Here is a 25,378-nt window from a genome sequence, read left to right on the forward strand (position 1 = left end):
GCCACACAGCGTGAGGGATCTCAGTTCCTCGACCAGGGATAGAACATGTGAGCCCTGCAGTCCAAGTGTGGAGTCCTAACCACTAGACTGCCAGGGAAGTCCCACAGGATGGTACTTTTAACTTCAAATAGACACAGACATAAAGAAAGTCCTCCCTAGTTTCCACTAATAGACTGTGATAACAGGATAGCAGGAGGTAAAGCCCTGGTGTTCCTGGCAGTTCTTACCCATCTCACATTGCTTTCAGGATTCCTGGGCTCTCTGCCAGCTTTCCTCCTCCTATACAAATTACTGGGCAGGCCTGGGCCACCTAGTGGCTCATCTGCAGAACTGCACCCTACTTTCTGAAGTATCCCTACTTGCCAAGGAAATAACTGGGGTAAGCAAATGCCCAGCCTTGTAACCCTGCTCCTTGCCCCCACTCCCTGCTCAACAGCCTTAGTCTACTCGTTCCCATCTGCTAGTTCCTCAGCTCTTCAGGGCAGGGCCACTGGCCTGCACTCTCTCGGTGTTCCAATCTTCTTGCATCCTTAGGTAAAAAAGAGCAGTTATTACCGAGTGGAATAATGAAGACCTCTCTATCCATTTCACTATCTAGAGGGCCTTCTCTGGATATGGGCTAAGGGTGAAGGCAGCAGGGGATGGGGACAGCTGCACAAAAAGAACCCAGAGATTTGCCAGATAGCAGGATTCCCCAAAGTGGTATGCTAAAAGTACCCCAAAGTAGGGAGAGGAATGTTTTTTTTTACAGTATGTAGGATATGGGCTATCAGCCTGAGGCCTTGAAGGAGCACTAGTTAGCGTGCTCCTCTGTCACCAACAGATCTCTTGAGGCTAACACCAATGGAGACTTCCACAAATATCAAGGTCTAAGCACCTTTCTCTTCATCTTGCCCCACTGCACCTCAGAGGCTTCCAGGAGTTTCTGGGAGTCTTGTTAACTAAAATTTACACTCAAAGTCAGAGAAGACACAGACGTAATCTTTAAATTACAATCATATAACCCTTTTAGACTAAGAGAGGAACTTTAAAGAATGGTAAAATCTAAACGGACTAGTTTTCATAAGGAAAAAAAAAGTTGTTAGAGCTTTCTCCCAAAGCGCCAAGCACTGACAATCACAGGGGAATTTTACCACCGTGCCAAGTGTAAATGATTCTAAAACTATTAAGTTGTTCCAGAGTTTAGAAAAGGAGAATTTCCTAATTGTTATGGAACAAATCATCAAAACCAAAACTTGACCAAAGATGGTGTGCACTTGTGCACACACACACCCAACTGCAGTTCAATCTCATTAATGAATGCAAAAATCCTAAATAAAAACACTAGCAAACAGAACCAAGAAGCACACTAAAAGAAGAAAGAACAAATGAAACTTCTTATAGGACTATAATAATAGTTCAATATTAAGAAGCCTACTAGTATACTTCACAGCATTATCATTATTGTTCAGTCGCTAAGTCGTGTCCAACTCTTTGTGACCCCATGGACTGCAGCACGCCAGGTTTCCCTGTCCTTCACTATCTCCCAGAGTTTGCTCAAACTTATGTCCATTGAGTCAGTGATGCCATCCAACCATCTCATCCTCTGTTGCCTTCTTCTCCTGCCCTCAATCTTTCCCAGCATCAGGGTCTTTTCAAATGAGTCAGCTCTTTGCATCAGGTCAAAGGATTGGAGTTTCAGCTTCAGCCTCAGTCCTTCCAGTGAATATTCAGGGTTGATTTCCTTTAGGATTGACTGCTTTGATCCCCTTGCTGTCCAGGGGATTCGAAAAAGTCTTCTTCAGCATCACAATTTGAAAGCATCAATTCTTCGGCACTCAGCTTTCTTTATGGTCCAACTCTCGCATCCATACATGACTACTAAAAAAAACTATAGCTGTGACTATATGGATCTTTGATGGCAAAATGATGTCTCTGCTTTTTAATATGCTGTCAAGGTCTGTCATAGCTTTTCTTCCAAGGAGCAAGCATCTTTTGATTTTGTGACTGCAGTCACCATCCACAGTGGTTCTGGAGCCCAAGAAGATAAAATCTGCCACCGTTTCCACTTTTTCCCCCTCAACAGATATATAAATATGCCATGAAATGATGGAACCAGATGCCATGAAATTAGATTTTTGAATGTTGAGTTTTAAGCCAGCTTTTCATTCTCTTCTTTTACCCTCATCAAGAGGCTCTTTAGTTCTTCACTTTCTGTCATTAGAGTGATATCATCTGCCTATCTGAAGCTGAAGATTTCTCCTGGCAATCTTGATTCCAGCTAGGTGATACAGTGGAAAAGAATTCGCAGGCCAATGCAGGAGACTTAGGAGATGTGGGTTTGACCCCTGGGTCAGGAAGATCGTTTGGAGTAGGAAATCGCAACCTACTCCAGTATTCTTGCCTGGAAAATTTCATGGACAGGAGGGCTGGTGGGCTACCGTCAACGGGGTTGCAAAGAGTCAGATGACTGAGCATGTACAAGGATGTGAGTAAGAATATGGCACAATATCAATCACTTTACTGCATTAAAAGATCTAATGATGAAAAATCATAATATCATCTCGACTGATATTGAGAAGGCATCAGACAAAATTCAATCTTGGATAAAAATAATGAATAAAATAGGAATCATTGGTGTGGCAAAGTGTCTGAAGCCCCCAATGACTCCACTTCCTGATACTCATGTCCTTTGAGTGTGAACTGGATTCAGTGACTTGCTTCCTACAGAATACAATAAAAGTGATGTCACTCTGTGATTAGCTTCTACAAGACTTACTTCCACTTATTTGCACAGGCTGGTTTATATAGCTACCATGTTGTTTGCTGCCCTTGAGAAGCCCACGAGGCACGGAATTGAGAGCAGAATCCAGCCACCAGACAAAAAGGAAGTGAAGCCCGCAGCACAACAGTTTAGCAAGGAACTTAATCCTTTCCTTGAGATGGCTGCAGCCCTGCCAACACTTTGATAGCAGCCTTGAGAGACCCTAAAGCAGACAATCCAGCTAAGCAATGCCTGGATCCCTGAGGGAGAAGCTATAAATGTGTGATTCTTTAAGCTAGTAAATTTTGGTTTAATTTAAGCTGGCAAAGCACAAAACAAAATGCCAGTGCCAAGGGTCACCCAGGAGGAGTAGAGACAACAACGGAATTGGACACAGGACAGGGCATTACCTGTTGAGCAATCCATGAGCTCATTGGCAGCTTTCATTTTCTTAGCAGTGTGCTCTGAGGTAGAGGGTGAGACCAGAAGGCTTGTGGTAGAAAAACAGGAAGCATTTAAGCCAAGGCTACTGTCTGGGCCATGTTCGGCCTGCTCTATCTTCCTTTTCCCAGAGGGCAGAGCAATGGAAGAAGGGGTCACTGCCAATGCAGTCTGTGCTCTCCCGAGCAGGTGGCAGCCAGGGATGGAGTGCTGGAGCAGGAAATGGTCGATCCGCGCCTTCAAAGAGGGGTGAGGCAGGGGCTGGGAGTGTGGAGTAAAGGCTACTCCTGTGAAAGGGTCACTGGGCACTCGGCCCCATGTGGCTTCACTGCGGTTACACTTCTCCAGTGTGCTCTGGTCAATGACCTTGCCTGAGGGCAGTAGCATGGGGAAAGGCATGATCTCCAGGGTGATAGGATCTAAGAACTCTTCAGGTATATCTCGAATTACCTCAGCCAGCTCCTGTAGGCTAGAGGGGGCCTGCTGGCCCTCAGACTGGCCCCCGGAATCACAGTCACTCTCCATGGGCAACGCTGGGGCCTGTAAAGACAAGTCCTGAGGGAGGCTCTCTGAGGCAACCAGCAGGACACTGTCTATCACTTCCTGAGAGCAGGTTTTGGCGGGCTGACCCCATACCTCCAACCGCTTGATACAAGGGACACCACCACCTGTCACATGGGTGATACAGATCTTGAGATGGGCCACATGACTAAGAGAAAGAGCCCCTTTATTCCAGAGCTCTTGGGCCACAACAGCAGGGGAGGGGAGTGTGGCTTCCACTGGGCCAAAAGGTGGCCTGGCCTTGAAGCCCCTGTGGCTAAATACCACTTGGCTCTGGTTTTTCAACAAGACTTTGCCCACCAAAGTGAACGCTTCCTTGTTCGGAATGGATAGCTCATCTGGGTCTGGGGTCCGGCACTCAGGGGTATTCCAAGATGCTCCGCTGGATAAGGCCGATGTGTACATTTCCAGGCCAGTGACATTCTGGCTTCCCCCAGCTGAGAGATCCATGTTAATCCTACAGATTTCCACATTGAAGGGAAAGGAAACTGTCACACAGACCGGTGGCTTAATGAAATACTCTGTCCTAAAACCATGACTTCTCTTTGCCAGGTCTTCAGAGATGAGATTTTCTACTTCATAGCCATCAGCTGATATCTAGATTTAAGGACAAAAATGAGACACATTGATTTGATGAGCTCTAAATCAAGGTGAATTTTCAAGAACTTGTCACTTCTAGTAAAACTCTAAAGAAAATCTGAAGGTGCTCATGAAATTTCCTCTATTATATCAAATTTTCCTAGGTTTTCCTTTTCTTTTTTTGGTATGCATCCATGATCAGACAAAAGGCTGAGGGCAACTGTGCCCCTAAATACTGCCCATCCTTAAAAAATGAGCAACAAAACTGCCTAACCAACCAAAATCCCTTCAAAATAACGTCTCTATGAAAGAGCAGCAGATATACAAGCTTTTTTTAATCTTATTTTTAAATTTCAGAGGATGAAAATGTACAGATTTAGGGGGAAATGAAGATGTACACTGAAGTTTCCAATTTTGTATTTGGACTCTATCAGTTGTAACAGTTTCCCCAGGAAGGCACAACAAAGGACCTTCTTGTAAATCTTTGAATGATGAAACTGGGGGAAAAAAGTCTGCATAGGAACAAGGACCACAAAAGACTATGGGAAATTTAAAACAGTGAATGTGCTAAGGGTGAGAGTATGAGTAGCTTTTTCTCCCTCTTAATATTTCCAATACTTGTCATAACCAATGGAAATTTTAAGGTATCACTGTCTGAAGGAGTCAGCTTAATAATCTGGGAACCTGAAATAATGTGCTGCATGCAGAAATTCCAAACTCGGGAGAAGTTCAATTCTCCCCTTGGAGTTTCCTTACTCCCTGCTCTGGACTGTGGAAACATACCCTCCTTTGCACAAAAAGGGAAGCAGCTTAATTCAAATAATAAAGTACAAGGAATCCATATAACAAATATAAGCCATTATTTCTAGCATGAGAAGTTAGCAAGAACAGCAATGAGAGAATTTCCACCTTCACTCTGACCTGGAGTGAAATTAAAATTTATCATCAATGATAAATTGATGAGAACTGGAGAGAAGAGAACCCTCCACAAAATGAGTCACAACTCAGCTTATAACAGTGCTGTCTGACTTTAGAGGCGCAGCCTGACCCATGCTTACCTATCATCTGGTAGACTCTGAAACGATGAGGGTGAAAGCACATTAAGCCTGAACTGTCTTATATACAAGGCAGGAAATGGGGGAAAACATGAAAAACAGATGTCATTTATTTATTTATGTGTATATACTTGTTCTGTTTACCTTGTTGCAGTAAATTCTTGGTCTGAACTGTGGGAGGCAAAGATTTATTACCATCTTTATGGCTGAAAGGATAGCTTCCAAGCATCAGAAATAGCCTTAAATGAAAAAATAAAACTTAACATTAGACAAGTTAAAATTCAAATCTAAAGTCTTAGGAGTTGATTCCTAAGAGATGACAGTTAAACAGAATAACAACAAAAATTTAACAAACATACACTCTCATGGTCTATATTTATTCTCTTTCTATATAACACGCGATGATTACAAGGGAGATTTCTTTTGCAGATTGTGTGGTTTGGTTCTCTAGCTGACAGTTGTTCTAAAGCCCCAGTGGAGGCAAGGGCCTATCAGCTCTGCAAGGAGCTCCCAACAGGAAAGGGAGGGTCAAAAGTAGATGCTGCTGCTGCTGCTGCTAAGTCACTTCAGTCATGTCCGACTCTGTGCGACCCCATAGACGGCAGCCCACCAGGCTCCCCCATGCCTGGGATTCTCCAGGCAAGAACACTGGAGTGGGTTGCCACTTCCTTCTCCAATGCATGAAAATGAAACATGAAAGTGAAGTTGCTCAGTCGTGTCCGACTCTTTGCAACCTCATAGACTGCAGCCTACCAGGCTCCTCCGTCCATGGGATTTTCCAGGCAAGAGTACTGGAGTGGGATGCCATTGCCTTCTCCCAAAAGTAGATGAGCTCAAAGTAAAAAGAGGATTACTTAGCCAGAAGGTTTAGAATGAAAAGGGTCACAAAAAATAATCATAGTGGTGCTATGCATCTTTCATTTAACACTTGTTAATGCAGTTACGTTTTATTAAAGTGAAAACAATTAGAAGAGTAAAAAATATTATTATTGAGAAATAGAAAATCTTAGAGTTGAAAAACATCTTAAAAGAACATCTAGTTCAAATCCAACTGATCCTTGAACAAGGCAGGGATTAAGGGCATTGACCTTTCACACAACTGTTGAAAATCCACATATAACTTTATAGTCTGCCCTCTGTATTGATGGTTCCACATAAGTGAATTCAACCAACCTCAAATTATGTGGTACTGTGGTATGTATTTAGTGAAGAAAATCCATATATAAGTGGACCTGCACAGTTCAAGCCTGTGCTGTTCAAGGGTCAACTGTAGTCTTTTTGATGACCAATATCCAGGGAAAGGGAAATGGATGAAGGAGGTCAAAAAGTACAAACTTCTACTTAAAAGAGAAGTAAGGTCTGGAGATGTAAAATACAACATGGTGACTACAGTTAACAATACTGTATTGCATATATGAAAGCTCCCAAGAGAGTAGATCTTAAAAGTTTTCAACACATACAAAAAAATGTAACTACAACCAGACCACCTGACCTACCTCTTGAGAAATCTGTATGCAGGTCAGGAAGCAACAGTTAGAACTGGACATGGAACAACAGACTGGTTCCAAATAGGAAAAGGAGTGCGTCAAGGCTGTATATTGTCACCCTGTTTATTTAACTTCTATGCAGAGTACATCATGAGAAACACTGGACTGGAAGAAACACAAGCTGGAATCAAGATTGCCAGGAGAAATATCAATAACCTCAGATATGCAGATGATACCACCCTTATGGCAGAAGGTGAAGAGGAACTAAAAAGCCTCTTGATGAAAGTGAAAGAGGAGAGCGAAAAAGTTGGCTTAAAGCTCAACATTCAGAAAATGAAGATCATGGCATCCGGTCCCATCACTTATTGGGAAATAGATGGGGAAACAGTGGAAACAGTATCAGACTTTATTTTTGGGGGCTCCAAAATCACTGCAGATGGTGACTGCAGCCATGCAATTAAAAGACACTTACTCCTTAGAAGAAAAGTTATGACCAACCTAGACAGCATATTCAAAAGCAGAGACATTACTTTGCTGACTAAGATCTGTCTAGTCAAGGCTATGGTTTTTCCAGTAGTCATGTATGGATGTGAGAGTTGGACTGTGAAGAAGGCTGAGCGCCGAAGAATTGATGCTTTTGAACTGTGGTGTTGGAGAAGACTCTTGAGAGTCCCTTGGACTGCAAGGAGATCCAACCAGTCCATTCTGAAGGAGATCAGCCCTGGGACTTCTTTGGAAGGAATGATGCTAAAGCTGAAACTCCAGTACTTTGGCCACCTCATGCGAAGAGTTGACTCATTGGAAAAGACTTTGATGCTGGGAGGGATTGGGGACAGGAGGAGAAGGGGACGACAGAGGATGAGATGGCTGGATGGCATTACGGACTCGATGGACGTGAGTCTGAATGAACTCCGGGAGCTGGTGATGGACAGGGAGGCCTGGCGTGCTGTGATTCATGGGGTCGCAAAGAGTCGGACACGACTGAGCAACTGAACTGAACTGAAATGAGGTGATAGATATTAGCTAAGCTTGTTATGGTAGCCATTTCACTATATATAGATAAAATCATTATGTTGTACACCTTAAACTTATACACCTTGAACTATACAATGTGTCAATTATAGCTCAATAAAATTGAAAGAAAGAAAATGAATAATATACTAATGTCCAACAGCCTTTGTTATATTCTCTACAGAGAAGCAGGGAAGCCATTAGAAACATCCCTCCCAGGGGTAAGCCTCTCCAATGGATCTGAACTCCTTGGAAAGGCCAGCCATTCCATGCTTCCCCATCTAAAACACAAGGCCATGAAAAACTCCCAGTAGGGACAGGGCCACACTCTGTGGTCTTTGTGTTGTCGTGCTCAGTAGGTGCTACTTGCAGAGGCCAGGCACATTGGCATTCTGCAACATTTTAGTGGGCAGCTTCTGCACAATGAACTTCTGCCATGAGACTTTTGAAGGTATGTTATCTCAGCCTAGCCCCTATGTCTGTCCTACATATGAACACAAAATATTTTTTAACATGGTTTTAATACATGCAGAATTTTCTAAGAAGGGAACTTCCATGTAAATTATAGGAAGATCATACTTCATTTACTTCAGGTTTTTACCAACAGGAGTTCACTTCTGAAAACCACATCACTGAGAGAAATGCTAATATATCTGACAGTCCACATTTGTAGCAGTCTGCATTCTAGATGATTCTATATGTTGGTAAAAGCTTTTGATTACCTTTTTTTTGGCCATGCCAAGAGGCCTGTGGGATATTAGTTCCCCAACCAGGGACAGAACCTGTGCCCAGGCAGTGAAAGAGCCAAGTCCTAACCACTGAGCCACAAGGGAATTCCCTTGATTACTCCTTTATGCTTTCCAGTATGGTTATATCCAAACATTCACACATGAGAATAAATTTTCACACTTTAAAATGTCTACTTTAAATTACTATGAAGTCTTTTGTGTGCACACATGTGTTTGTTTTACAACTACATAGTAAGGTTATATTATCTTTGACTTTAAATTCAGGACAGTACATTACAAAATATGTATTATTAAAAGAGAGAGATGAATCTGATGGAGTAGAAAATCCTTGGCCTAAAGTCTCCCAGTCTTTCTTCAGAACCTGTGCTGAAAACTCCTTGTGCTTCTCATTTCTGGAGGCATACATGCCATCTCTTTGCCAGCCTTCTAGAATCTGTCCTGGAATCAACATGGACTGTTGACAGAACTCCTTTTTTGGAAGATTCTTTTAATGTTTCTAGGCTTTTAACGTCCTTGTTCTCCATAATAACTCAAAAATTAGTATCTAAGGAATTACATCTCCAAATATTCTCAGGGCCCTTGTATGCACCTCCTTTTGGTCAGGAAACTAGAACTCATTTAGAGCAGCATTTCCTTAAATTCTCCCACCCAAGGAGGGCAGTGGCTTCTTGTTAACTTTTTGTTTTGTTTTAAATGAAAAATTAAGCCACTGAGTTTAGTTTAATACAGAAGTATTAAAATGATTATATAGGGCTTCCCAGGTGACACTAGTGGTAAAGAACCCATCTGTCAATGCAAGTTAGATGTAAGAGACCTGGGTTCGATATCGTGGTCAGGAAAATCCCCTTGGAGGGCATGGCAATCCTCTCCAGTGTTCTTGGCTGGAGAATCCCATGGACAGAGAAGCCTGGCAGGCTGTAGTCCATAGGGTCGGACAGTTGAATACGACTGAAGCGTGATTATATACAATTATAAATGATTATATAGTTCAATCCAAGGAAACAAAACACAAGAAAGCAAGCCTAAGATTTGGCCTAAGGAAAACAGATAAGGAAAGGAAAACAGATAATATGATATCAACAGATGGTGACAGGACCAATTTGCAAGTGCAGAACTAAGCTGGTCCTAGGTAAATTGGTGAAGTTAGCCAGCTCCAGCATTTGTGAGGGTTTTCTTTTCACTGCCACAACACTTGTCTCCTCCCTTCTTTGCCCTGATAGAAGACGACTTTGGTAAGAAAAAAGAGAGATAGAAACTGTGTTATAATATCAAAATACTGAGAAGTGTTTCCTATTAGTAAGACAAATGCAATCATCTCTATCCCCACAGTTCACATGCTAGGTCTTTTCTCTGACTTTCAGAGAAAAAAACAAACTCTGGCAGAGGTAACAATGTTAACTCATTGAGATACTGATTTGATTCCTTAGCGGAAGGCACTGATTCCACTAAGATATACATTCCTCCTATCTCTTGTTACCTTCTTAGACATTTCACACTGTGGTCTTTTAACTTTGATTTATTTTTCCTATCATGATATTTATTTAGCTGAGAATATAAATGTCAGAATCAGAAGAAGCTGGGTAGGGTTCTTCTTGGAGTCATGATGAGGAGCTTTCCTGTGAATATGAAGATAAATGGAAAAGTTTTCAAAACTTATCTGAGGACCCAATGTAGTAAATGGTAGCATGAGATGGAGTTGCTCAGATTTGACTACCCTCAGGACAACTGCCCTTTGCCTTTAACCTGTGGCTTGGTTATCACCAGATACCTGTTCTTGTGACTGGACTTGAGAGATAACCAGGATGAAAAGGACAAGGGCTTTCAAACTTTTGCTATCTCATAACTTAAAAAAATTTCACTTCAGATACCTGAAAGTAGAGAATCTGACAGCCCTTCCAATCAGTGCAGTTAAAGAGTTATCTGAACTGTGTCTCAGTAAACACAAGGCTCACTCTTTTCGTGAGTCATTAGACCAAGACCCTCTAGTAGCAAAAACACAACTCTGGCTAGAAAAGTACATACACAGAATGACCTAGAAGAGGCCACTAGGGTTTGTTTGTTTGAAGTATTTTTTTTAACACCAAAAGTATTTTGTATTGGGCTACAGCTGATTAACAACGCTGTGGTAGCTTCAGGTAAACAGCCATACACAGGCATCTATCCATTCTCCTCCCAAACCCTCTCCTCTGCAGGCTGCCACGTAACACCAAGCAAAGCTCCATATGCTATACCGTAGGTCTTTGTTGGTTATCCATTTAAAATGTAACAGTGTGTACATGACCATCCCAAAGTCCCTAGCTATCCCTTCCCCCACAGCAACCATAAGTTCGTTTTCTAAGTCTGTGAGTCTGTTTTGTAAGTTCATTTGTATCATTTCTTTTTAGACTCCACACACAAGGGGTGTCATATGATAGTTCTCCTTCTCTATCTGACTTACTTCACTCAGTATGACACTCTCTAGGGCCATCCATGTTGCTACAAACGGCCTCATTTCATTCTTTTTAATGGCTGAGTAATATTCCATTGTATATATGTACCACATCTCCTTTATCCATTCCTCTGTCGATGGACAGTTAGGCTGCCTCCATGTCTTGGCTATTGTAAAGAGTGCTGTAATGAACATTAGAGTGCATGTATCTTTTCAGGCCATGTTTTTCTCTGGATATATGCCCAGGAGTGGGATTGCAGGGTCAGGTGATAGCTCCATTTTTAGTTTTTTAAGGAACCTCCAAGTGGCTGCACCAATTTATATTCCTACCAACAGTGCAGTAGGGTCCCCTTCTCGCCACACCCTCTCCAACATTTGTTGCTTGTGGATTTTTTTGATGATGGCCATTCTGACTGGAGTGAGGAGTTTCATTGTAGTTTTAATTTGCATTTCTCTAATAACTAGCGAGCTGAACGCCGAAGAATTGATGCTTTTGAACTGTGGTGTTGGAGAAGACTCTTGAGAGTCCCTTGGACTGCAAAGAGATCCAACCAGTCCATTCTGAAGGAGATCAGCCCTGGGATTTCTTTGGAGGGAATGATGCTAAAGCTGAAACTCCAGTACTTTGGCCACCTCATGCGAAGAGTTGACTCAATGGAAAAGACTCTGATGCTGGGAGGGATTGGAGGCAGAAGGAGAAGGGATGACAGAGGATGAGATGGCTGGATGGCATCACTGACTCGATGGACGTGAGTTTGAGTGAACTCCGGGAGCTGGTTATGGACAGGGAGGCCTGGCGTGCTGTGATTCATGGGGTCGCAAAGAGTTGGACATGACTGAGCGACTGAACTGAACTCAAGTTTTAACTAGCGATATTAAACATCTGTTCATGTGCCTATTGGCCATATGTATGTCCTCTTTGGAGAAAATCTATTCAGGTCTTCTGCCCATTTTTTAACTGGGTTATTTTATTTTGATGCTATTAAGCATCATAAGCTGTTCATAAATTTTAGAGACTAATCCCTTATTGGGAACATCATTTGCAAATATTTTCTCCCAATCTGTGGGTTGTCTACACATTTTATTATTTCCTTTGCTGTGCAAAAACTTTTGAGCTTAAGTAGGTCCCATGTGTTTATTTTTGCTTTTATTTCCATTATTTGGGGAGATGGATCAAAAATGATGTTGCTGTGATTTATGTCAGAGTGGTCTGCCTTATGTTTTCCTCTAGGATTATACTGTCCAATCTCACATTTAGGTTCTTAATCCATTTTGAACTTATTTTTGTGCATGGAGTTAAGGACTGATCTAACTTTTTTGTTACATGGGGCTGTCCAGTTTTCCCAGCACCATTTGTTGAAGAGACTGTCTTTCCAACATTGTGTAGTTTTGCCTACTTTGTCAGAGATTAACTGACCATAGGTGCACAGGCTTATTTATGGGTTTTCTATCCTGTTCCATTGATCTATATTTCTATTTTTGTGCCAGTACCATACTGTTTTGATGACTGTAACTTTGTAGTATAGCCTGAAGTCAAAGAGCCTGATTCTTCCAGCTCTATTTTTCAAGATTTGCTTTGGCTATTTGGGGTCTTTTGTGTCTCTATACAAATTCTGAGATTTTTTTTGTTCTCTATGAAAAATACCATTGGTCATTTGATAGGGATTGCACTAAATCTGTAGATTGCCTTGGGTAGTATAGTCATTTTGACAATACTGATTCTTGCAATCCATGAACATGGTGTATCTTTCCATCTGTTTATGTCTTCTTTGATTTCTTTCATCAGCATCTTATAGAGTATAGGTCTTTTGTCTCCTTAGATAGGTTTATTCCTAAGTATTTTTCTTTTTGATGCAATGGTAAATGGAATTGTTTCTTGAATTTCTCTTTCTGATCTTTCATTGTTAGTATATAGAAATGCATCTGATTTCTGTGTATTAATTTTATAACCTTAAACTTTACCAAATTTATTGATGAGTTCTAATAGTTTTCTGGTAGCATATTTAGGGTCTTCTAAGTACAGTATCATGTCATCTGCAAACAGTGACAGTTTAACTTCTTTTCCAATTTGGATTCCCTTTACTTCTTTTTCTTCTCTGATTGCTATAGCTAGGACTTCCAAAACTATGTTGAATAAAAGTGAGAGCGGACATTCTTGTCTTGTTCCTGATCTTAGAGGGAATGCTTTCAGCTTTTCACCACTAATTATGAAACTAGCTGTAGGTTTGTTATATATGGCCTTTATTATGTTGAGGTATGTACACTCTATACCCACTTTCTGGAAGGTTTTTATCATACATGGGCACTGAATTTCGTCAAAACCTTTTTCTGTATCTATTGAGATGATCATATGGCTTTTATTCTTCAATTTGTTGATATGGTGTATCACACTGATTTTTTGATGCTGAAACATCCTTGCATCTGTGGGATGAATCCCACTTGATCATGGTGTATGATCTTTTTAATGTATTGCTGGATATAGATTGCTAGGATTTTGTTGAGTATTTCTACATATATGTTCATCAGTGATACTGGCCTGTAATTTCTTCTTTTTGTGGTATCCTTGTCTGGTTTTGGTATCGGGGTGATGGTGGCCAGGAGAGGCCATACGGGGTTTCATTCAATTTAAATCTTACCAACTGATTAGCTCTAAAATGGGTACTAATATCCTTATTTTGCAGATGAAAAAACTGAGACTCAAAGAAAGATGAAGGTAGGACTCAGATTCTAAATCTTTCTAAACCACTCTGGTTATTGTCTACTTGGACACAATTTACCTTGAAGGATTAACCAGGAAGCTATATGGCTTAAAGTCAGATATTCTACGGATAACTTACAACCTTCTTCCCTCCTGTTACTTATATCTAGGTTTAGTATCAAAACCTAAAAAAAAAATCAATTCTTACAATTAATGTGGCTATGCTCTTTTGTTGTTGTTTAGTTGCTAAGTCACGTCTGACTCTTTTGTGACCCCATGGACTGTAGTCTACCAGGCTCCTCTGTCCATGGGATTTCTCAGGCAAGAATAATGGAGGGGATTGCCATTTTAATCTCCAGATCTTTCCAACTCAGGGATCGAACCCACATCTCCTGCATTGGCAGGCGGATTCTTTATCACTCAGCCATCAGGAAAACCCTGCAGCTATGCTCTACAATGCAGGAATTTAGAAACCTTGACTACTCTTTGCAACATCTGTTGGAGCATCTCACCTCATGAGGCTTCTCAACCTTCATGCATGCATGTTAAGTTGCTTCAGTTGTTTCCAACTCTTTGTGACCTTATGGATGGTGCCAGGCTCCTCTATCCATGGGATTCTCCAGGCAGATCTTCCTGACCCAGGTATGGAACCCGAGTCTCGTGTCTCCTGCACTGGCAGGTGGGTTCTTTACCACTAGCGCCACCTGGCAGAGGTTAATTTCTAAGTCAACTATTAAAGCATATGGACCTGTATCTGACCAGACACAGCCTATCTGCCCTCCACAGCACTTACCAAAATCTAATTTGAGAGAATATTTATAGAGACTGTTCAGTCCATTCACAATGAATTCTTTTTAGTGCTGGCCTAAGTAGTACCTCTTGCCTCCTGCCTGGCTCCCCTGATGGCTGTTGCATTCATATCCCACACCACCATCTGACAGACTTCTTAGCAATGTGGATCCTCATCTGCAGCAAAAATAAATGTAACACATTTCGAAAAACTCAGTGATGGATCTGTGAAGATTCACAGGACACCATAGTGGCACCACACATCAACTGAGAGCCATAATTTTAGTCTCTAAAATGTATTACTCCATCGAGCAGCTCCTCAGAGCAGTGTCCTGAACCATCCCCATGTTCATCCTAGCCACAACCATTACTGCATTCCTCACCCCACTGCATATGTACATGTGCGTGCTCAGTCATGTTCGACTCTGCAACCCCATGGACTGCAGCCTGCCAGGCACCTCTGTCCATGGAATTTTCCAGGCAAGAATACTTGAGTGGGTTGCCACTTTCTCCTCCGAGGGATCTTCCACACCCAAGGACTGAACCTGTGTCTCCTGTTTCCGGCATTGGCAGGCAGACTCTTCACCACTACACCACCTGGGAAGCTCATATACTCTTTACCAAATATGTCATTGGTCTGTGTGGTTATTAGCAAGGAATTTTATATGAAACAGCTCTCTAAAGTTGTCAAAATGATCATTCTTTATTCTGCATGGTATCCTCTAGGACTCATGAGAAAAATCTCTTTTTGGTCTCAGTATTAGAACAGTTGTTTCTTCCAGTCAACTCAGTATTGTAAGTATGAATATGAATCATGTAATTGATTATGATCTTTACTTTGGCACTAGAAAACTCAGAATGAAATCTGTGGCCCAACCCTCAGATTTCTCTCTGCTTGAATTCTTCACTTATTTTTATGTAATAAGGTATGTTGTGAAAGCTACCTTAAAATCATTCTGGAATAGGATGGGAATAAATAATAAACCATCCTCTTTTAGGCAGACATTTCAGTTGTTTGCAACTTTTTACTATTACACTACTAAGATAAAAATTAAGCAGATTTTACCTTTTATTTATTTATTTTTTATGTTTACAGAGTTCCATCATTTATGAAACAGAGACTCTGTTTCTTTAAGACTGATCTCACAGAAAGCAGTAGAACAGTCATTTGGATGGTGAGGAGGTTAGTGGACCTGTGACTCTTAGGAACTTTCCTGCAATGGCCACAGCTGGGGAAGGGGTGGTGTCCACCCTTTGGCTCTGTCTCCACCCTGCTCAAGGACCATCCTCTTGTGGTTCTGACCTCTCTGACCTTGGCCCGCAGGGGACCTCTTGACTTGGCTGTTGTCATTCCCAATTCATGGGTCATGCCTCTTCCTAGAGAAACCCTGAGAATTCCTCAAACTGGAAGCTTCAGATGCTCCAAGAGCAAACCAGTTAGTGCTTTGAATTCACATGTTAACAAACAAGTTATTTAGTATCACTCCAAAAGAGTAACATGAATTACCTCTAACAGGTAGGAATATGGATGGATAGTTGTTGTTGTTTAGTGGCTAAGTCGTGTTCAACTCTTTTGTGACCCCATGGACTATATAGCCCACCAAGCTCCTCTGTCCATGGAATTTTCCAGGCAAGAATACTGGAGTGGGTTGCCATTTTCTTCTCCAGATTTTTACCTTTTATACTGTTAATTTTTCTAACCAGTTATTGCATATTAGGAAAACTTTTCATTTTGTATCCTTATTATGTATTTGGCTATTTTACTGAACTCATTGATTTTAACAAATTTTCAGGAATTTTGGGGGGGTTTCTACAATCTCAATGAGAGCCTCTTTCTTAAAATGGTAACTCTAATTTCTCTCATCTTACTATATTAGCTAGAACTGCCAGAATTACATGAAATAATATTAGAGTTGTCAAGCTTTTGTTCCCATTAGAAAATGCCTCTAGTTTTTAACATGATGCTGATTGTTAGACTGAAATATTATATGCTTTGGGGCTTCCCAGGTGGCACTAGTGGTAAAGAACCCACCTGCCAATGCAGGAGACATAAGAGACACAAGTTCGATCCCTAGGTGAGGAAGATCCCCTGGAGAAGGGTATGGCAATCCACTCTAGTATTCTTGCCTGGAGAATCCCATGGACAGAGGAGCCTGGCAAGCTACAGTCCACAGGGTCACAAAGAGTCAGACATGACTAAAGTGACTTAACACGTACATTATATGCTTTGAATTCTGATTGTCTCTATATATTGAGTTTTATTTTTCTTATTTGACAGAGTAATGAGATATAACACATTTTACAATTTTAAGCCATTTTTTAATTCCTAATATAGGCTCTATTTGGTGGTAGAAAATTGTTCTTTAAATGTTTTTAAAACTCTACTAAATTTGATTGGTCAAATTAATTTTAGATGAAATATCATTGCACATGCATGTAATATTTACAAGCCCTATGCTGAGCACTGGAGTAGAGATAAAAATGAAATGGTTAAGTGGTGAAACAATTCTGTATGATACCATAATAAATGGCATTACACATTTGTCAAAATCCACAGAACTGCACAATACAAAGAGTAAACCTTAATGTAAACTATGGACTTCAGTTAATAATAATACATCAATATTGGTTTATCAATTATAATAAATAAACCATCTTGTGCAAGATGTTAATAATAGGGAAACTATATGGAAGGAAGAGGATGTACATGGGAATTCTCTGATTCCCATTTCCCATCAAAAATTATTTGATCAATTTTTCTGTAAGCCTAAACCTGCTCTAAAAAATAGTCCAAAAACAATAATAAAGGTGGTAATAATAATAATGATAAAGAATGATTGGGGGACTTCCCTGGTGGTCCAGTGGTTAAGAATCAGCCTGCTAATGCAGGGGACATGGGTTCAATCCCTGGTCCAGGAAGATCCCTCATGACTTAGGGCAACTACTGAGCACTCTAGAGCCTGTGAGTCACAACACAAGAAGCCACCACAATGAGAAGCCCTCATACCACAACCAGAGAGTGGCCCCTGTTGCCGCAACTAAAGAAAGTTGTGTGCAGCAGCGAAGACAAAAAAAAAAAAAAAAAGGCAAATAATGACTGAGGAAAAAGTGATTGAAAACAAATTAGGACTGGAAATCAAACTGAAATAACTGACTGTGCAATTACAGGATTAGAGTGGCAGATCCTTTAAAAAAAAAACTTATAAATTATGATATTTTGGGGGGAAACAGTGATGCCCAAATACTTCAGGATTCTACAGGACTCTGGTTGCCACTGACATCTTTGTATGATCTTTCCTCTCTGATTCCAACACTCCTGATTTTTTAAGGCAAGTATTTCCTGCCTTAATACTTAATGCAGAAAAAAAGAATGACTCACCGCATGAAAATGCAAATGCAAATGATCTCATCCAGGAAGACTGTCTCTTCAGCTCTGCCTAGGAAATAGCTATACTACCTGAACTCACTGCAAACACTGCCCACTATATACAATACTTACAAACTACAAGTTTCTTATCCAAATTTGGCTTCTAAGAGAGACCAGATCTGAGTATAAATCGGGCAACACAGATCATGGCTAAAGTGCCAAGCAGCTTGGAGCCAGACAATATAGTATTATAAGATAGCAAGATAATAAAGATTTATAAGCAGATGACATATCAATTTTTATTACAAAGATTTTCATTACAAAATATTTTAGATAAAAGGATAAAGAAATAATATAGTAGACACTGTTATATCCACCCCCTAGATTTAGCAAATCTAACATTTTGCCATGTTTTTGTCTCACTAACGTACCTGACAAAACATGGTCCACTAGAGAAGGGGAATGGCAAACCACTTCAGTATTCTTGCCTTGTGATCCACAGAGTCAAAGGCTTTGGCGTAGTCAACAAAGCAGAAGTAGATGTTTTTTTGGAACGCTCTTGCTTTTCCGATAATCCAACAGATATTGGCAATTTGACCTCTAGTTCCTCTGCCTTTTCTACACACAGTTAGTTTTCCACCACAAACTGTGGAAAATTCTTAAAGAGATGGGAATACCAAACCACCTGACCTGCCTCTTGAGAAATCAATATACTGGATATGGAACAACAGACTGGTTCCAAATCGGGAAAGGAGTACGTCAAGGCTGTATACTGTCACCTTGCTTATTTAACTTATATGCAGAGTACATCATGAGAAATGCTGGGTTGGATGAAGCACAAGCTGGAATCAAGACTGCTGGGAGAAATACTAATAACCTCAGATATGCAGATGACACCACCATTATGGCAGAAAGCGAAGAAAAACTAAAGAGCCTCTGGATGAAAGTGAAAGAGCAAGTGAAAGAGCAGAGTGAAAAAGCTGGCTTAAAACAACATTCAGAAAACTAAGATCATGGCATCTGGTCGCATCACTTCATGGCAAATAGATGGGGAAACAGTAGAAACAGAGGTTTTATTTTTTGGGCTCCAAAATCACTGCAGATGGTGACTGCAGCCATGAAATTAAAAGACGCTTACTCCTTGGCAGGAAAGTTATGACCAACCTAGATAGCATATTCAAAAGCAGAGACATTACTTTGCCAACAAAGGTCCATATAGTCAAAGCTATGGTTTTTCCAGCAGTCATATATGGATATGAGAGTTGGACTATAAAGAAAGTTGAGTGCCGAAAAACTGATGCTTTTGAACTGTGGTGTTGGAGAAGACTCCCTTGAGTCCCTTCCAAGAGTCCCTTGGACTGCAAGGAGATCCAACCAGCCAATCCTAAAGGAAATCAGTGCTGAATATTCATTGGAAGGAGTGATGCTGAAGCTGAAACTCCAATACTTTAGCCACTTCATGTGAAGAACTGACTCACTGGAAAAGACCCTGATGCTGGGAAAGATTGAAGGCTGGAGGAGAAGGGGATGACAGAGGATGGGATGGTTGAATGGCATCACCGACTGTATGGACATGAGTTTGAGTAAGCCCCGGGAGTTGGTGATGGACAGGGAAGCTTGGCGTGCTGCCGTCCATGGGGTCACAAAGAGACACGGCTGAGCAACTGAACTGAACTGATTCTTGCCTTGAGAACCCCAAGAATAGTATGAAAGGCAAAAAGATATAAAAACTGGAAGATGAGACCCACCCCCCAACCTTGGCTTGCCAGGTGTCCAATATGCTACTGGGGAAGAGTGGTGAAAGAGCTGCAGAAAGAATGAAGAGGCTGAGCCAAAGTGGAAACAATACCCCGCTGGGGATGTGCCTGGTGGTGAAAGTCAAGTCCAATGCTGGAAAGAACAATATTACATAGGAACCTGGAATGTTAGGTCCATGAATCAAGGTAAATTGGATGTGGCCAAACAGGAGATGCAACAGTGAACATTGACATTTTAGGAATCAGTCAACTAAAATGGACAGGAATGGAAGGATTTAATTCAGATGACCATTATATCTACTACTGTGGGCAAGAATCCCTTATGAAGAATGGAACAGTCCTCACAGTCAACAAGAGAGTCCAAAATGCAGTACCTGGGTGCAATCTAAAAAAAAAAAAAAACAGAATGATATTGGTTCACTTCCAGGGCAAACTATTCAACATCAAAGTAATCCAAGTCTATGCCCCAACCACTAAGGCTGAAGAAGCTGAAGTCAAACAGTTCTATGAAGACCTACAAGACCTCCTAGAACTAACACCAAAAAAAGATGTCCTTTTAATCACATGGAGTGAAGTGAGTAAAAATCACTCAGTCGTGTCTGACTCTTTGCAATCCCATGGACTGCAGCCTGCCAGGGTCCTCTGTCCATGGAATTCTCCAGGCAAGAATACTAGAGTGGGTTGCCATTTCCTTCTCCAGCATCATCATAGGGAACTGAAATGCAAAAGTAGGAAGTCAAAAGATACCTGGGATAACAGGCAAGTTTGGCTTTGAAGCACAAAATGAAGCAGGGCAAAGGCTGGAGTGGGTAGCTGTTCCCTTCTCCAGGGGATCTTCCCAACCCAGGGATTGAACCCAAGTCTCCCTCGTTGTAGGGGGATTTTTTTTTACCAATTGAGCCACCAGAAAAGCCCAAGAATACCGGGCCTGTCTTTTCTCCAGAGGATCTTCCCAACCCAGGAATCGAACCGGGGTCTCCTGCATTGCAGGCAGATTGTTTACCAGCTGAGCTACCAGGGAAGCCCAATGGCAGAAAGTGAAGAGAAAAAGAGTCTCCTCATGAGGATGAAAGAGGAGAGGGAAAATGCTGTCTTAAAACTCAAGATTTGGGACTTCCCTGGTGTCCAATGGTTAAGACTCTGTGCTTCCAATGCCAGGGGCATGGGTCCGATTCTGGTCAGAGAACTAAGATTCCCACATGCTGCATGGCACAGACACTAAATAAATAATTTAAAAATAAAAAACTCAACATTCAAAAAACTAAGATCATGGCATCCAGTCCCATCACTTCATGGCAAACAGACAGGGATAAAATGGAAATGGAGACAGACTTCATTTTCTTGGGATCCAAAATCACTGTGGATGGTGGCTGCAGCTATGAACTTATGTTCCTTGGAAGATAAGCTATGACAAACCTAGACAGCATTTTAAAAAGCAAAAACATCATTTTGCCAACAAAGGTTCATATAGTCAAAGCTGTGGTTTTCCAGTAGTCATGTACAGGTGTGAGAGCTGGAGCATGAGAAGGCTGAGTGCTGAAGAACTGATGCTTTCTAACTCTGGTGCTGGCAAAGACTCTTGAGAATCCCCTTGACAGCAAGGAGATCAAACCAGTCAACCCTAAAGGAAATCAACCCTGAATAATCATTGGAAGAACTGCTGCTGAAGCTGAAGCTCCAATACTTTGGCCACCTGAAGAGAAGACCCTGGTGCTGGGAAAGACTGAAGGCAGGAGAAGAAGAGGGGGACAGAGGATCAGATGGTTAGGCATCACCAACTCAATGGCATGAGTTTGAGTAAACTCCTGGAGATGGTGAAGGACAGGGAAGCCTGGCAGGTTGCAGTCTGCGGGGTTGCAAAGAGTTGGACACGACTTAGCAACTGAACTGAACTGAATGTACATTACTGATAATTTACAGTATATTACCTTGCAACTTGCTTTTCTATTAAATGTTATTAAGTTTTTCCATGTTGAAATGTGTATATCTAGTCTGTTCACTTTAACTTCTTCATAGTATTCAATTGTATGACTAAAAACAGAGCTTATTTCTCCACTGACCTATTACTTATATTTAAATTTTTCTTAACTATGAAAAAAAAGCTGCAATAAATATTCTCTGTAAGTCTTTTTGTGAGGGAAAAAAAAAGATAAAATAGTCCTGTTCTCAAGTCTTGAAGCATTACAAAATTCCTCCCAACAGTTATTATGGAATACAAAGGTTTGTAACAGGTAGTAATACAAAGTTTTTTCACAGATGACATTCAAAGTAGGGAAGGATGGTCTAATCAATGTTTTTCAATTTGTTTTAAAATCAAGTTATGGGTTGAAGAAAAGAAATATGAACTAAAAGAGCACATAATACAAAAGTGAACATAGTGTATTATGTCATGAGACTTGTTTCAGTTTTATACAAATACATGTAACAAATACATACTATGTTCAACATAAAACATCCTGTGGCTTTTGATGAAAAAGACTGAAAACACCTGCCAACAGTCAGGGAAGAACTCACAGGAGTAACCTCTGAACTAGAGACAACTAAGGCACATGGCTAAACTCATGGGCAACTTTGAAGGGCAGACACTATCTACTAGTGACAAATATTAAAAATGCAAGATATGCTCGACCATAGAAGCCAAGAGACAAGAACAGGAACAAAATGGGAAGGGCACTAGGAGAAGGCCAGTAAAAGTCAAGGCACAGGAACAGGACAGTGTGAGGGCAGCCAGAAAATGCTGAATATGCCACTTAGCTGGAGGAGGAAGGGCTGGGAAGGGCCCCGAATGTCATGCCAACAGGCTTTAGACTACTTTACCTGGAGGGCTGAGGCAATATTTTTCCAAACTGTAGATCAAGAATCAAGAACTCAAATTACTGAGCTATAACCAGCATTTTAAAAAATTAAGTAAAATAGAAAGAAGTCAGAATATATAATATATGAGGGTGATCAGTGTTTCGTGAAACTTTAGTTTCAGATATATGTACATATGAAATTATATCTATTCTGGGTTTTGATGAAAAATGTATTTCCTACTAAGTGGTGTAGTAAAAGTATTTGAAAGCTACTGTTCAGACAAAAGTCATAGAAACCTTATAACTAGGGAGAGAAATGACACTAAATGAAAAGTCATCCATTAACCTCCTAGATGACACTAGCAATTTTGAACCACTTAGAGGCAATTCACCCTTCAAGGGATTTCCCGTTCCTCTGGTTGATGTGTTTGCACTATCCTTTTTGTACTACATGAGGGCCTATCTTCACAAATGGCTTTCTGAAGATATCAAAGAATATCAAAGGACAACCTTAGAAATAAACTAGCAGTCTCAGTTTTTCCCTTGACATTTTGTTTTTTCTAAAAAGAAAGGATTCTTTAAGAGCATGAAGGAGAAAAATGAACTATGTATAAGATATTACTGAATATCTCACAAGGATTTCAAAGCTATCTTCTAAGAAATATTCTATTTTAAAAATTTTAATGAAACTTTTTAACGTCACATTGTAAATCCGTGTGCATGGTTAAGAAACAATACAAAGAGATCTCTCATAACTTTAACCAGTTTCCTCAATGATAACATCTTACATAGTTAGAGTACAACATTACTACCAGGAAATGAACAATGATACGATCCACTGATTTTACTCAGATTTCACCAGTTTTACAAGGACTCATTTGTGTTTGTCTGTGGATTAAGTTCTATGCAATTTTATTCTTTGCACAGATCTATGTAATCACTTTTTGTGCGCCAAAGTCAAGATACGGAATCGTTTCATCACAAGGATCCCATGTACTGTCTTTTTATTTTATAAATCCAAACACACTATTACCACAGAAGTCTTAAAGTTCCTCACCCAGATCTAAGCCCTTTAACTGAAGATTCCAGTTTAATTCCACTATCCACACTACTGTCACTCGGCTTATTTAACTTATATGCAGAGAACACCATGTAAAATGCCAGGCTGGATGAAGCACAAGCTGAAATCAAGATTGCTGGGAGAAACAGCAATAACCTCAGATATGAAGATGGCAGAAAGTGAAGAGGAACCAAAGAGGCTCTTGATGAAGGTGAAAGAGAAGAGTGAAAAAGTTGGCTTAAAACTCAATATGCAAACAATTAAGATCATGGCAAGTGGTCCCAACACTTCATGGCAAATAGATGGAGAAACAAGGAAAACAGTGAGAGACTTTATTTTCTTGGGCTCCAAAATCACTGCAGATGGTGACTACAGCCATGAAATTAAAAGACATTTGCTCCTTGGAAGAAAAGCTGACTAACCTAGACAGCATATTAAAAAGCAGAGATATTACTTTGCCAAAAAAGGTCCATATAGTCAAAGCTATGGTTTTTCCAGTAGTCATGTAGATGTGAGAGTTGGACCATAAAGAAAGTTGAGCACCAAACAACTGATGCTTTTGAACTGTAGTGTTGGAGAAGACTCTTGAGAATCTCTTGGACATCAAGGGGATCAAACCAGTCAATCCTAAAGGAAATCAGTCCTGAATATTCACTGAAAGGACTAATGCTGAAAGTGAAGCTCCAATACTTTGGCTACCTGATGCGAAAAGCTGACTCATTAGAAAAGACCCTGATGCTGGAAAAGATTAAAGGCAGGAGGAGAAGGGGACGACTGAGGACTGGATGGCCTCACTGACTCAATGGACATGAGTTTGAGTAAACTCCAGGAGATGGTGAAGGACAGGAAGTCTGGTGTGCTGCAGTCCATGAGGTTGCAAAGAGTTGGACACGACTGAGCGACTCAACAACAACAACCCCCCACACTGTAAGAAACAAACTTGAAACAAACCATCATGCTTATTCTTGGTGTACCTGTCACTTAAATGATAAATATGACTAAGCAGAAAAGTTTTCTTTTTGTATGTTTAGAGTTGTAAGTTGATAAAACAATGGGGCTGGGTTCCTGGGGTCACAGGATGATATAAGTAAGAACAAGGCTCCGGATACATGCTCAGAGTATTTCTCACAGCTAACAGCCGATACAGAACTGGATGTCCAAATGGAGACAGACATTTCTCCTCTGCCTCCCTGTACTCAGGGTGAGAAAGGGAATGTACAAGAGCAGTACCGAAAAGAGATCCAGAGGGAGGGTGACCAACATATGGTCTATTCAGAAAGTGGAATTTTCAGTGCTAAAAACAGGAAAGTCCCAAGCAAACTGGGACAAACTGGTCATCTTATCTCAAAGGTTTCTGTCTGTGTTTCCTTAAAGCAGCCAAGCAAATCTTTTTGTTGCTGAAGACTCAGAACCTAGAAGTAGGGAAGTGTGGAGGGATAATTTAGAAGAGAATAAGGTGACCATGACACTTTCTGAATACCTCTACATCCATCTTCCTTTGGCTTACAAAGAAGTTGCCATAGCTGAGTTATACAAACTGATTTTTGAGTTTCATGAAAATGTAATGGAAAGTAATTCTGGCAGATACACATATTTTAAAGACTAGGCTCAAACAGGTTATAAGATTAAAAAAAAGAAAAGACTACCTGTCAAATAAGAGAAAAGCATTTAGCCTCAAAGAGTGGGTGGAATACCAATGCACTGAGCAATTTTATAAATTAGGCACTTCAGCCTTTAAAGAAGTATAATACTTGTTATAATTTCTAAATTGAGTTACTCGTCCATCTAAGTAAAAAATCTGACTTGTGTTCATTTCTCTTATAGCTAGTTAAAATAAAAGACAGCTGTCTCAGACACA

General features: G+C 40.6%; 1 protein-coding gene across 7 annotated transcripts in view; it reads right to left on the minus strand.

The window, feature by feature from the left end:
- Positions 1-25,378, minus strand: part of UBOX5 (U-box domain containing 5) — a 50,010-nt gene that overhangs the window by 3,430 nt on the left and 21,202 nt on the right. For 3 of the 7 annotated variants that reach the window (XM_040247817.1, XM_040247820.1, XM_040247823.1), the window contains 3 exons: positions 14,629-14,718; positions 5,524-5,618; positions 3,154-4,342 (listed from right to left, as the gene is read on the minus strand). In XM_040247817.1, coding sequence (XP_040103751.1) covers positions 3,154-4,342; positions 5,524-5,577 — 1,243 coding nt within the window. In that variant the 5' untranslated portion in view covers positions 5,578-5,618; positions 14,629-14,718. Of the gene's footprint in view, positions 1-3,153; positions 4,343-5,523; positions 5,619-14,545; positions 14,719-25,378 lie in introns of all 7 variants that reach the window. The other 4 variants (XM_040247822.1, XM_040247819.1, XM_040247821.1 and 1 more) reach the window with 2 other exon arrangements.

The sequence above is a fragment of the Oryx dammah genome, unplaced genomic scaffold, assembly GCF_014754425.2.
Source record: "Oryx dammah isolate SB20612 unplaced genomic scaffold, SCBI_Odam_1.1 HiC_scaffold_10, whole genome shotgun sequence".
In the NCBI taxonomy this organism is placed as follows: Eukaryota; Metazoa; Chordata; class Mammalia; order Artiodactyla; family Bovidae; genus Oryx; species Oryx dammah.